Consider the following 14,520-nt stretch of genomic DNA (forward strand, 5'->3'; position numbering starts at 1 on the left):
GAAAATATAGAGTACTAAATGTATTCTATGTAAGCATTTGATTAAAGTTAAATGACATAGTGACGAACCGCACCGTGGAGGAGGAACTTTTATATACAGCTAACAAAAAAACATATGCAACAAAATCCAATTATTAATACTTTTATCCTTTTTAAGTGGGGTTTTTCTTAAAAAAAAACCTTATTTGGGAAATTCTATTGCTTATCCCCTTGAAAATAACATCCACATTGGATTTCACAAACATTTCTGGCAGGGTATTTCGGCTTTCGGTCCCCAGAGGCCGTACTCCTTCCTTGTTAATGATGCATTTTCCCAATGCCATTTGCCTCACGTAACCATCTCCGGCAACTGCATTTGCCCCCGTGGCAGCAGCGTTTCGTTCCGTTGCCGGCTGCGGTTGCAAAATGCATTTGCCAGTCCGCAATCCCCGCTGAAATCCCCATCCCAAACGGATCCCCATCCCCATCCTCTTCCCGGAATTGCACGCGCTACAAATGGCCCGCAAAATGCCTTTGCGTAGGCGTGCGCGACTGTGTGCATGTCCTGTAAATACAACTGCTGCTCACAGGACGCAGGATTGCGGATGCAGGACACGAGTTCATGACGGGGGAATCCCAGTCTGCGCTTCATTTGAGCTGCTCTGCGTTGGCTGCTGGTCAAACAACTCATAACAACTCATTGGCTGTTAAGTTCAATGGAGCAATTACCTCGCCCTGGTGGCGGAGTCTTACGATGTCAGTAAACTCCAGGATTAGTGCTTTGATAATCAGTGCTGCTGCCTAAGTGGCACATTTTAGAACCCTTTGTTTTTGATCGAAATTTTCACTAAGTATAGAAAATGACTTTTGAATCTCTTAAATTATATGTGATTTATCTGTGGATATACTGTGTGGTTTTTTATGTTTTTTATCTTTACACTGGGTTAGGATATCTGTTATTAAGGTAAATAATGTCCTATTTATATTCAGAGAATATAAAGAAGGCCCAAAAGCATTTGTTCAACAAAATCTTAAATCATTTATAAAACATAACATAAAAAACTTTTTAAATGACATTAAAACCTATATATAAGTGGAGTTTTGAGAGGTTCTTCAGTTTTTAACATAAATCCCCTTGGCATCACTGTCATAACTATGGGCAACCTCGCCAGAAAAATCACACTTGGATTGTCTCCCCCTGGAGACCATCAACTTTTCGGCTCCCAAAACCTCTCTTTATAAAAAATAGAATCTTAAATCATTTATACAACATAACATAAAAAGCTTTTTAAATGACATTAATCCCCATATAAAAGGAGTTTTAAGAGGTTTTTTAGTTCCCAACACAAATCCCCCTGGCATCACTGCCATAACTATGGGCAATTAAGAAGCTCGTCGGAAAAATCACTTCTGGATTGCCTCCCCCTGGAGACCGACAACTTTTCGGCTGCCAAAGCCTCTGATGTCACATCAATTTGCGTAATTAGGTGACGGCGGCCCTCACACATTCTGCGGTCCACTCATAAGTTTGCGACTCCCCGGGGGATGTTTGATCACCAGGCGATTGAAAAGTTGGCAGAAAAACATTCAATCGGCCCCACAATCGATGGGAGGCCATAAAAAATTAGTTGTGAGCGGCATGCCGAGCTGTGGCCAGCGGATCATAAGGCATAAAACAACAATGGCAATGGCAATGGCCCCCGGCGATGTTCGATGTTTTTCCTACGCCCCGAAAAGCGGAAGAGGTGCATATGGACTTTTTATGGGTCCGTCCACGAGCCCACGGCCCAGTTCTGCAGACACAAACAAACATACGCAATCTCGCATTCATATGGGCGGTTTCTCTGTTTCGTATACATTATATGGGCATGTATTAAGTACGATTCCATCGGAGTGTTTTATGAGTTCATAAAATTGGTGTGTAGGTGTTTATTATCGTTGTGTTATTTTGGTTTCGCCCCTGCCCGCCCCGAGAGCAGGGGAAATTGAAATTGTGAAGTTACTTTTCTGCTGAATATTTTATCGCCGTCCTCCGCCATCGCCGGCCTCGTAAATATGAATATCCAGCCGGCAGTCAGTCGAGTGTCGAATATCTTAAAGCTGCAGCCCGGAGGCAACCGTAACTTGATTAGAAATAAGGGAGTCCGTCCGGAGATACCGGCGACAACAGCCAACAGGCCCATTCGAGGGCCATATAAAAACTTTATTAAACGCAACTACGCATAAAAACAAAACGATGACAAAGTACGCGACCTCGTTGCGTCGCCTGTCCCCGGTTCGGTGGACATTTTTTTCAGCTTTTCCCGCTGTTTCCGCTTTTCCAGCCTGCAACAATTCACTTCAAGATGTGGCAAATTTCATTACAATCGTAACAAGAAAACGTGTCTCAACGGCTAAATTGCAAGGGCCGAAAACCAAATCAAAAACGGGGACCAGGCCCACGATTTTGGGCAAGGCCTCGAAGGCCTGATTGGGCTCTTGTATGACGGGTCATGTGGCCTTCCTTTTTTGGGCCAAATATGTGGCAGTTTGAGGGAGATTCATAAGAGATAGCCAACTCTTTTTGACCTGATTCAAGATTTACTTTAGGTGCCAGAGCATAATTCCCCCGAATTTTAATTGCAGAGGTTTTCCATATGCCCGGATATAACCCACTTCCTGAGAGAGGGGAGAAGGCTGTAGTGTTTTTAGGACCCCATTTTCTTTTAGTTTCCTTACATATGTCTGTGTATTTTCCCCACTTTTTGCTGACTATTTGGGTTTCCTCTTTGTCTTTTTATGGGCCAATGCCAAAAGAAAGACCGTCAGTTGCAGACGAGGAAAACACAAAAGGTGTTAGTGAATTTTATTCAAATTTGACGCTAATCAAACGCTGCGTGACAGGAAAGTTAAGAGCAGCGAGAAATCCAATTCGCCCGGGATTTGCAGTCGAGCTGGGTTTTCCCAGAAGCAAGATTTATCCCTGATTTGGGATTGTTTAGCCGATTAGCAAGGGAATATTTTGAGTGTGATTGTGTTTTAAATAACCACTGGGTGGAAGCAATCTTCGTTATCTGTCCATTGAGGACATACTTAAGTCCTTAGATATTCAATATTGAATTAAACCCATTCTTCGAAAAATCTTGCTTACAAGAAAATATTTATAAAAATGTTCATTGTTTTGAAAGTAAAAGTTTGCTTTAAATAAACATGATGTGTCTTTTCTTTCAATTCAGGATAATATTATTCATCATTATATTCGATCTTAACCTTATAGAACCCATTATGGAAAACATCTTTGCTTTCTGATAAAGTCCTTTATTGGCGAAAAACAAAATCACAAGCGGTTGTCAACTGTTTAAGGTTATATTGAAGCTATCTTCGGAAAAACCTAGAGAAATGTCGACCTCGCCATATTTGCCCACGTTTCGAACGATGGTCTACGTGCTAGCTATGTTGGAACCTAAGAACAATCCAAGTGACTTTGGTTTTGCGGGAAGAACTCCAGGGTGCAGGTGTGCCAGGTGACTGGGATGTACATGCTATGGTTCGCCTCCTTCCTCTTTTCTCATCCTCCTTCCCACCGATCGACTGCCTCTGGCGGCCTAAACGCCTTTGGGTTTCCGCCTCCACTTCGGGATGAGGAAGCGGAAGCGCCGCGCAACCGCCAGACGTCGCCGGCTTCATTTGTCCATCGCCGTGCCAGCAGGATTAGCCTCTCCACCATTGCCCTCCGCATTCGCCTCCCCCTGCTCGATGGCCCTGGGCGCCGTGGGGTCCGAGACGCTGCCAAAGTAGTTGCCCGTGGGCTCGATCTCCACCAGGCGCTCCACGTCGTCCAGTTTCGGTGGTGCTGGCACCGTAATCATCAGTATCCCGTCTGCCGAGAAGGTGGCCCTCGCCTGGGTGGCGTCGTAGTGCCGGGGCAGCTTGTAGGATCGGGTGAACTCGCGGGTGATGCACAGTTGACCCTTCTCCGCCCGGTCATCCGCCTGCTTGCCCTCCACGCACACGGTGTCACTGTTCCTGGCCTTCACCGTGAGCTCGCCGATCTGGAAGTGGTGCACGTCCAGCACCACCTTGAAGGTTCCCCTGCCCAGGGAGTCCGGCTCGGTTCCGGTCTCGATGACCACGCGGCCCACCAAGCAGGATCCATGGCACCAGGCACTGTCCTCCATCCGCAGGTGGAAGTCCCTGGCGCAGACGTCCAGGTCGTGAGACAGGTAGTAGTGCCTCTGGCGGCACTTGGACTCCCCCGTCGACCAGTGGCGACGCGGTGGCGGCCAGTGGTGGTGCCCCGGGCCATGCTCGTGGTCGTGCTCCCAGTCCCAGTCCCAGTGGATGGGCATGACTGCTCCTTCTCCTCCTCCTCCCCGTCCGATTCCCGATCTACGGTCTCCGGTTCGTTGGACACGGAGCAAGCGTGTTGATTTTTGGCTTAGGTGGCCAAAAAAACCGTTGCCCTCCGCCCGGTTCGACTCTTACAAGCTAACTGAGCGATGGGTGGGTATGGTAATCGGCGGAACTTGGAGCTGCACAACTGTACCTGGCACTGCTGACTCGGTTACTGGGCTTATTTTGGCTTACTTTGACTCCACCTTCAATGCCGTTCTCAGATACAGTCATTTTTGGATGGATGCAATAGATACATTTTCTTTTTTTACATGACCTAAAAGTGAATTTATTTAAAATAATAAAAACGAAATAATAATATTCGATAGCAATGTTATTCATATACATATTGTAATTTAATCCTCTTAAATACTTCAAAATCAGGGTAATCAGAAGCAAAAGCGTTCCACTTTTTGGCGCCCCACTGTATTGCATTCCTTCACAGCGACACGCGCTGCCGGAAAGTGGGTCTCAGCCTTGTCCGACAAGCCAAGCTGTTTGATCAATATCCGTCCCAGCAACGGTCCAATCAGCCGCGGAGCTTCCTCCGTTTATTGCACAAGTGGCGCCGAGGAGCCGGAATCGGAGGGAGCCGGGACAAGGCGGGAGCAGTCGGGACAGGAAAACACTGCACAGCGAGTCGCGTTGAGCCAGTTATGAGATAATGCCAAATTTTGAGGAAACGGAGGAGTGGCTTGGGAATGGCCATGGTGTCACTAATTGTGCCATTGTCACCCCGCCACGGAGCGCAGAGCCAGGCCAAGCCAAGGCATCGGCGGACGAGTGGGGCAGACGCATTGTGGCAAATGAAACTAATGAAAATCGTGACCCCCCACATCGGGTATGGACGCACTGAGGAAAATCGGACCTAGAACCAAGAAGGGGGTATAAAAAGTGGAACATGTGGTACGACGAAAAATGGTTCTGATTAAAGAACAAAATTTGCAAATTTAAGAAACCTTACTTAATTTTAAAAACTCATTATTTTTACCTATTTTTGAATAGTACTTTAAAGGAACTTAAAGTGTTCATATCGGGAAGTTACTTTAATATTGGAGATTGAGACTTTATGAATATAATCTGCACTTTGTGATACTATGATTTAATATTCAAGATTATTTTGGATAAATTGTAAGCATTTAATAAAATGATTTTATTTAAAAGGACTTAGGATCAAGAATATAAAAAATCTGCACATTTTAATACTTGAATATTATTATTAGAGGATATCAGGAACAAATTTGTATATATATATTCAAAATGTAAAAGTATATTATTGATTTTATTAATATATTTAATATTGTGATTATCTCAGTGTAGTTCCAATGCTATCATCCAAATAATGCAAATACAGGGTGATGGCGTGTAACTAAATATGGCAAAGCAAATAACCGGATTACCGATGGGGTGGTTATATTAAAAAGTTTGCCAAAGTAAAAGTCTAGTGTAATCCCTGGCAGTAGGAGGATTAATTTCGCACCCTGTACAAGCCAAGAGCTGCATTCCATTGTGCCAGACAACGAGAACGACAACGAAGACGACAACAAAGCTGCGTTGAGACAGTTGTTGCCTCTTTGTTGCTGCCATTCTGGACTACTGGTGCCCCCGGTTGAGCCAATTTGTAAAATATATACGAAATATATTTTACTTATGTCTCGTGCTGGGGTCAGGCAATTTGGCTGCTTGCTGCATGGCTGCTGAAATTGAATTTTTGCTTTGGCTTTTAAGCAACTTTGACAAATTTTCCCAGCCCGGCCAAAAGTGACTGCAACAGTTTCGTTGGCCAGAGCCAAAGTCTTCCGCCAGTTCTTGGCTCTCGAAAATGAGGAAAATGGGGGGCTAGAGGTTCCAAATTGCATTGACAGGCAGTCAAGCCCTTCCACTTCGTGGCGCTGAGACAAATATAGATTACGCAAGTGCTTAGGGTTAAGCTAATATTAGCAGGAATTTCGATTTGCTCTCTAAAAGGTCAATTGGTTCGCCAGCCATGCGACTTTGTGCATTTGCGGAGAAGCTGACTTCTACATGGCACTCAGTTGCAAAAGACGTCAGAGCTGTAGATACAGATTTTCACAATCTCCGGTTTATGGAATTAGCAGCAATTTGTTAAGCGTCTGAAATGTGGCGAAAAGTGATGTTCACTGGGTTAGTTGCTCTTTAGCTCAGTTGTTTTCAGGCATTAAAGGTGTGCACAAGTAAGAAAAGTGAAATATTTAAAGGTCCTTTGGTGGTAAAAGTGAGATAAAACAGTGAAAATCACCCATAAAAGTGAAAGTAAAGCTCAGTCAGACAATCGAAGATGGCTTCTATGGGAGAATTTGCTTAGCCTCAACTCCGATAATGGCATTAGTGGTGTTGTAGCTTCTAATAGGCCCCACGACCTTGTCTTCCGACCAAGCCTGCGTCCCACATTGCAAAGGACACAGGATTAGGGGCGCAATTAATGGGCAAACCACGGTGGCAGCCATAGATTATTTTACACATGTGTCCCCACCTCCGCCATGTCAATGAAAGCCCCTGTTTTGGGGCGTTTCGGGAGGTTTCAGGAGTCTGGGGTTAGTTAGTCCCGCTTGCGGGCTCCTCGGCAGCCAGCTTTGGATGCGTTAGCGCCGTGATTGGAAAATAATTGCATTCATTAAGAGGGTTTCGGCCTGGGAATCGAATGGGCTGTGCCCATGCTGCTGCCGGTAAACATCTGGTAACTGGGTCAAAATTTGGCGACTGCCAATCCAATAGATTAACGGCCGAACGCCTCCGTTTAGGTACTTAAAGTTTGCCAAATGTCTTGCTTGCCAAATGTCTTAGTGTTTAAGATAGGTAAGGTGTATCCTTGCGTCTTAAATTTTAAAATATTTCAAATATTTCATAATACTTCATGTATTATAACATATATATATACAGATGCAGATAATATAAAAGTAGATATTTAATTCCTTAAGATAGGTACCAAATTATTTCAAAGATATAAAAAAATGGATTCATTTTCTCTGTTTATAATTATTAGCAACAATCTTTAGTTTGTAATTTTGTTCAGATTCATATGAATTATAAATTATAAATTGGAATTATAAATAATTTAATTTTTTTGTCTTTAGTCCTTTAAATAAATTACGTATTTGCGTTACTTGGCATATGTGAACTGACCAAGTCTATGAATTCTTTGCAAATAGCCAGCTTGCAAACTAATCAACGAAGGGATAGTGCTAGTCCTGTTCCCAAATTACTTTTCCCCAAGTGAGCAGCTCCCTGCGGTGAAATCAAGCATTAAAAATTCACTTACTTCCGGTTATTTTAGTACGCAAAAGTAAAGTCATCGGACGGATTTAATGTGTAGCCGTTTGTATAATACAAAGTTGGTAAATGTCCAAATGAATGACTTCACTCACTTCACTTTAGTTAAAATATTTACTAATACTTGCCCCTCGTTTCGGGGGAAACATGTGTTTGCGGCTTTGTACGGCAGTCATTTTTTACACATCAATGCGTCTAAGTGGGCCAAAATGGCTGGGGAAAATGGGAGCAAGGCGGAGGGAAAGTCCTGCCGGCCACGTGGAGGTCCTGCAGCAAACACGGATACGAGTATGTATATTGCACAATGTATGCTCGACGTACATGTGGTATCCGTACAAATATGCATAAAAGTAATCATAAGTTCGGTTGGGGCTGGCGGAATGGCCAGGAAAGGGTCCGAATTGTTCCACCAGTTGGCAGTTGGAAAACGCATAGTTGGCTTCACAGGATAACAAAAAGTCCGAGAATAGATTCGGTTATCGATTTGCGGTGGGCAGCCCTTCATTTATTTATTCGAAAGGTAATATACGGATGAACAGTCCCTTATGCGAACGGCAAATAAAAATAGAGCACCCCGTTTTCGGTTTGATAGTTATCCTATTGAATAACAGGTATGACTAAGGTTTTTGTGATTAAACGAAGGTCTTGTAATTTTATTTAATCAAGTGTGAATAGTTGTCTATGACACTGATTCACATTTTGACTGATTTTAAACTGATTAGATTTATTATTATATATAATTTTATTTAACAAATAACAAACTGCTTTTTCCCGGCTTGAAAGAAATGTTTGAAATGAAATATATTTAATTACCTAGAATTTAAGCCAGTGTCATAAGGTCTTACTAAGCTTCATTTGTTTTCTTTTTTTTTAACAATTTTGACTTTAATTTCCAATAATATATAATTTTATTGGATTATTACTAAGAACAACAAGACGTTTTAATTAATGATATGGTGATATTTAGGTACTAGGTACTATGATATATAATTTGTATAGTTGTTTCTATGAAAATAAAGTAGTTTTAATTGATGCTGGGGTGATATTAAAGGTAGTACTTCGTTGAATTTCAAAAGGGAGTTACATAGGAACTGGGAGTTAAGTAAACTAAATAACAGGAGCTCCGCTATTCCTCGAAATAGGCCATTCAAGATGCGCGGCTGGTAAGAACAACTTTGGCAACGTTTCGTGACATGTCGTTGCCAAAAAGTCTTTGTAGCAGCATACTAAAAGCATTCCTGCCAGCGCTTAAATTTCTGTTAATGAATTGCGAATTCTATCGGCATGTGCAGAGGCCCCTCGACATGCCGCTTTTCCCCCATTTAACCGAGAACCCTCGCCAAGGACCTCGGTTTCCCTCATTTCCCATTCACGCAACACATTTAAAGTTTGAGCTTTGTGGTGCGGCTGCAAGGCGAATTGTCAAGGCAACATGGTCCTTCCCCGGCTGGCTTTCAGTGGGTGGTGTTGCTCATGGAAGGGCTAAGCCGGGCTCCTCATAACCCCTGCCAAGTCGGCCAAGTAACAGCCCCTCGTTAGTTACGGCCATATGCTTTTTATGTAATACACCCCTATACTCTGCGCCGCCGCCAGCCAAGTGGATCTGAAAGGATCTGAGGGGTCTGGGGTCTGGGGGTCTTTGGAAGGGGCTCTTGAAATGCCATTCGTATATGTTGGCCACACATGTGTTCCGGCTGGCCCACACTGTTGGATTTATGATCAATCATTCCGGCCGGGCTTACTGCGGTTAGCTTTCGGCCTGGTCCAGAAATCAGTCTCCATTCCTAGCCGCCCACTCCCCACCGCCCACACTATGAGTCCTCCTCCATGGCTGACAAATCTTTATCTTCGCCCTGACTTATTTATCCTTTTTGGCCGTTTCATTTTTATTCTGTCCCCGGCAGCGGCATTTTTATGTCATGTTTATTGATGTGTAAAAGTCATAAAGTCAAATTGAACACTTGTGCTGGCTGGCCCCAGAGATTCCTCCTATTTTTCCTATTATATTAAAAACTTCAGAGGCCCCCAGTTATCCGAGTTTTATGGTATTCGGAGCTGGTTGTCGGCAGATAAGCGGCACTCACCTCGTCGCCCTGGTGGCATTCACCACAGCGCCATCCTTGAACCACTGGAACTGCATCCGGGATGAGCCCTGGGCGGTGCAGGAAATGATGAACTCGCTGGCCTCGCGGACTCCTGATTGCGGTTGATTGACGGTCAGCTCCTGCAAAGGCATACAATGTCACACTAATTAGACTCGGGACAGTTTGGTTTTGGGGTTTCGTGGGATGCGTGGTCTCTGAGCGTGGATGGGGTCAAGTCCCCAGTTCCTGTCCGTCAAACTTGGGGCGATGCTCTGAGGTTTTGGCGGCTTCTGCGTCATGTTAATGCCACTTAATTGCCGGCCGCCTGATGAGGCCAATTGTTCTCGTTTCGGCGAGCAGGCCGCAATTAATAAATAATTATTTTCGCCATTGGTCCGAGTGTCAAGTGGCGCACTGTTGACATATTTATGTGCATATTTATTAACACGGCACTTTGCAGCATTGGCTATTACCGCCGAATGTTTTTTTTTTCGCTTTTTTCCAGCACGTGCCTCAATAGTTAATAAATTATTGCTTAATATGTATCGGAAATGTAATGCCGGGACCAGTATATTTATTACGCTTTTAATAGCCCTGATGGCCTCCTCGGATGCGAATTAATGAAAATACCATTCGACAAAAATCAATGATGGAATGCCTCCAATTGATGGATGTGCCCGGATGGCAAAGTGAAAAACTGGAAATACTGCGACGAATTTACAATTTATTTGTGCGAAAACCCAGGCTAACCGGAAAAATTCAATAGATAACTTGGTGGAATGCCTTTCAGCAGGGGGAAAAAAACAATCAAATATCTCAGAGCTTTTCGCACAGAATTCCGATAGGAAAATTGCCAAAAAAAGATGGATTAGTGCTTTTACTCTGGTAATACGGAGCCACTCACCAGCAAGCCCAGCGGCGGGTTCTCGTCGAAGTGGTGGAAATTGGCCACCAGGGTGAAGTTGCCAATCCGCCCGCGCTCCACCATCCTGGTGATGGCGTCCCGAATCCTCTGAGAGTCGCCCTTCACGCCGAAGAAGTGGAAGGTTATGTCCAGGCGATCGGTGGAGTTTGAAATCAGCTCCAGATCGCTTATCTTGGTGATGTTGAAGTTGCGCAACACACGACCGAGCTGGAAAAAAGGGGGAAAACTCATTAGGTAGGGGTCCTTAACACGCTGCTGGGATTACTTTTAAGGGGAAACAAGGTTCCTCTGACATTAACACCTCTTCTGTTTTTGCACTGGTAAAAAAAGCTAGTTTATCCAATACTTTTCGTGTAAATTTATATATTTTCGCATTTATCTTCAACCATTTTAACCCAAAGATTTCTATACTTATTAGAAATGGTAATAAATAAATGCAAATCTGCAGTTAGTTTAAGGATATTGTCATAGGGTAACAATGAGAAGCACTACCTGTTTCTACACTGATAAAAAGGGTATAGAATCTATTTTTTCAAAATCAGTTTAATATATTCTTGCTTTACTCTTCAGTCATTCTACTACAAAGATTCATATACATTTTGTAAATGGCAATAATTAAATGAGTAACTTCAGTATTATATCTCTTGATTTATAAGTTCTTAAACTTAGTATGTTATTTTTAAACTTACTTAAAATATTTAGAATTAAATCATCTAACTAGAATTGGCTTGCACAGATCTTAAGTTTATTATATGACAATGAGAATTTATAAAGTCATAAGCAGGTATCTTAGTAAAGCTATCATATTTTTTATCACTGTAGCAGCTTAGCCCCTGTCCGCTTGCTGCTTCGCCACTTTTTCATAATTCGAAATTAATGATAATATATTCCTGCAAATAGCACCAGTGGGCATTGGGAACACAGCTAAAACCTCGTTCACATAGCAAGTTTCGGTGAAAAAAAAAAGGTTCACCTGGCATTCTTTAAGCTGCCTGGATGTTCACCTTTTCCCTATCGCCTTGGCTTTAAGCTGCGGGCCCGGCTTTCCCCCGCTCAAATTGGTCATAAAAGGAATTTTTCCGGACCTCGGTGCACCACGGTGTGTCATAATGCCCGGCTGCAGGACTCCACTGGAGGCTTATCCTTGTTTAAATGATTATGCATTATGCCAAAGCCGCTTGGCTCTGCCACCCAAGCAAGCCCGAGTCCTAATACGGCGGTTAGTTTTGTTGTCTAAAAGTTTTAGCCCACTTTTTCTGTGTTTTCCCTCCATTTCTTTGTTGCCAGCTTAAATATTCATACTATTGAGTCATATCTGGTTTAATGCCACAAGGGTTTTTCCTTCAGCAGAACAAAAGCCACAAGGTACACGAATGTCTTCCTTAATAAGTTGAAGTAGTGATTCTGGTGAATTCTAAGTTTACATTACCTTTTAAATTATTTAAGGGGTGATGGCTTGCCAGGGCTGTGCTTTTTCTACTTTCTCCAGACATAACCAATTAGCGCTTTTAATTAAGATGGCATTAGACCCTCACAATAGTTGGGGAGGGGTTGGAAATTCTAGAGAACTCCCGGGAAAATGTGGCAAAGCATGAAATCAAAGCTGACAGGGAAAGTCTCCGCGGGTCACTATGGTTTGTGTGGCCAAAAACTTATTGGAAGTAATTATGGGCCCCCTTCGCGCCGTTTAAAAACCTTGCAGCTCTTCAATTGGCTTTTTGATGGTTCGGTGGGGTTTTTTCTCTGTTTTCTTGGTTTTCTTGGCTTTTTTCCCCCCGGCAGTTTGTAATTATTTTCGCCGAATGCCAAACTAATGCAATTCTCGTGCCCTAATTAGTGGCTGGGCATCAGGTACTCACACAAATTACTGGCAGGCTCCATTGTTGGGGGCACACAAACACTCGGATCGAGAATGCCGAATGCCGAATGCCAGGGCCCCGGAAAATCCTTGCCGAGAAGTGGAAAGTAAAGCTCGAATGGGCCGGAGTCTCCGGCTTGGCACTCTTCACAAGTGGTCGCGGCGAAAAACTTCACCCGAGTTGTGCAAATATATAGTTATGGAATTAATCAGAAAAGTGCGCACAAAAACGAAGGCAGCAAGCAGGAAAACAAATATTTTCGGTTAATATAAAAGAATTTATACGCCTCCCCCCCACCCCCACCCACAGCCGAAGCAGAGCCATGATTTTCCCTGGTCTGGGGTAATTTTTTGCGCTTCTTGCTTTTTAATAAATATGCCGCAAAATGAAAGATGGCAAGTGGTAAGGAAAAAATAAAAGTGCAACAGTGAACGTGCTGCAAAGTGGCTTCGGTTGTTTGGCTTGAAAGTTCCTAAGAGGCTTGTGGAAACCGGGTGAATGGGTCCGACCAAAAACCGGAACAGGACAGGGGAATCGGGCTCCGGGCCCTGGGATCTGTCCCTTTCCCCGCGCCGAGAAAAAAGCATAAAAATGAGTATGGGTAGGCCGTTTGTTTGGGACTGCTGTGAAAAGTTTTTAAGTAAAGTGTTGCACACAACAAAAAACCCAACAGTTTGTGGAAAGTTTCTCGGCCCAGAGTTGGAGTTGGGGAACCCGGAAAATGTCAACTGGGCGCAGAACTGGCTGCTCATAAGGTGTATTCAAATATTGATTCTCCCGAGAACCTCTTTATTGTTGACTCCTCTTCGCCCAGGCAGTGTGCACTCAGAAAATCGTAGTTAAACAGGGAAATAATTGGGAAATGTGCCAGAACTCAAAGGTTTTTAGAACTATATAAGTTATATTTTTTAAAAAATTAGAACATATATAGAGATTGATTTTTAAGACAACCATTGTCTTTAAAAAGCTTTGATACTATGGGTTATTTTCATAGGATTTGTGCATAATATAGGTAAGGAATCCAAAACACTTTTTACCTTTCTTCCCATTTTTTCTCGAATCTTAAAACTTTTCCTGCCCCTTTAAGGCACTCTGCCAGGTTGCACAACATCATGTGAGGCCAGGAGCATCCTCGTTGGCCTGCTCTTGAGTGAATCTCGGCTGGGGAAATGCATTTCCAGCTTGCTGGCGTGCCCCGAGAACCGCAGTGATTCCATTGGAGAGTAAAAATCGCAGCTCCATTAAATCTCAGGTTCTCGGTTCTTATTCGCTTGTGTGCGCGTTCCTTCTGGCACGGCGGGTTAATGTTAACCCTCGGCATCGGCACTCCAGAGGCAGTAATATCCCCGGCCCGGCCTCCTTGTCTGCTCCTCTGTTTAATCGCACTCGCATCGTTCTTATCCCAACTCGCTGCTAATGGCATTTTAATTTCGAGCAGTCGGAACACTGGGTGTGCAAACACCCTCGAAGCCTCCGCTTTCAGCATTTTACCTTTTATTGATACTGGAGAGCATTACGCCGGGCGAAAGAGTTGGCTCGCACTTTGATTAAGAAATTGTTGCGATAATCTGCAAGCCATCAGCATGCCAAAACTTCTAGAAGTACTCCTAGAAAAATGCAAACAAAACGCAAACTACTTATAGCACAACCTTCAGAGCCCATTAACGCGGCAAGTTGCTCCGACTCGAAAAGTTAGCACGAGGGGCGAAAATGAAACCGGACAGAGATGCTAATGCAGATGCAGATGACTGGCTCTAAAAGTCGGTATAATGGTGGGGAGCTGGAGTTGTTGTCTGAAAGACGGCTCTGCTCTCTGTTCTGGATGCACATATCTGGGCGATGGCCTGTCTCGAGTCAGAGAAGTTTGTCTGCCAAGTCCTTAGAAAACTACATTTAAATAGATTTCTTAAGACCTACTGACACTGGATTTAAATTTTTCTACATAATATTTATATATTATATCTTCAGATGAGACAAAAATCATTTTGGTTATCAAAGGTCATTCATAAGCA

At 43.5% G+C, this 14,520-nt stretch overlaps 3 protein-coding genes across 3 annotated transcripts in view; 1 reads left to right on the forward strand and 2 right to left on the reverse strand.

Annotated features, from left to right (window-relative positions):
• LOC108034613 (uncharacterized) overlaps positions 1-14,520 on the reverse strand; it is a 131,458-nt gene that overhangs the window by 28,836 nt on the left and 88,102 nt on the right. Inside the window, exons 7-8 of the mRNA XM_017109551.3 lie at positions 10,629-10,856; positions 9,725-9,864 (exon numbers count right to left, since the gene is read on the reverse strand). Of these exons, the coding sequence (XP_016965040.3) occupies positions 9,725-9,864; positions 10,629-10,856 (368 nt within the window). The remainder of the gene's footprint in view (positions 1-9,724; positions 9,865-10,628; positions 10,857-14,520) is intronic.
• Positions 3,255-4,502, reverse strand: LOC108034633 (heat shock protein 23). Its single transcript, XM_017109574.3, has one exon. It carries the CDS (start codon positions 4,304-4,306, stop codon positions 3,641-3,643), a length of 666 nt encoding a protein of 221 aa, XP_016965063.1. The 5' UTR covers positions 4,307-4,502; the 3' UTR covers positions 3,255-3,640.
• LOC108034623 (uncharacterized) overlaps positions 6,519-14,520 on the forward strand; it is a 37,884-nt gene continuing 29,882 nt past the window's right edge. Inside the window, exon 1 of the mRNA XM_017109563.3 lies at positions 6,519-6,544. The gene's annotated coding sequence lies outside the window, so the exon portion shown is untranslated. The remainder of the gene's footprint in view (positions 6,545-14,520) is intronic.

The sequence above is a fragment of the Drosophila biarmipes genome, chromosome 2L (genome assembly GCF_025231255.1).
Source record: "Drosophila biarmipes strain raj3 chromosome 2L, RU_DBia_V1.1, whole genome shotgun sequence".
Lineage (NCBI taxonomy): Eukaryota > Metazoa > Arthropoda > Insecta > Diptera > Drosophilidae > Drosophila > Drosophila biarmipes.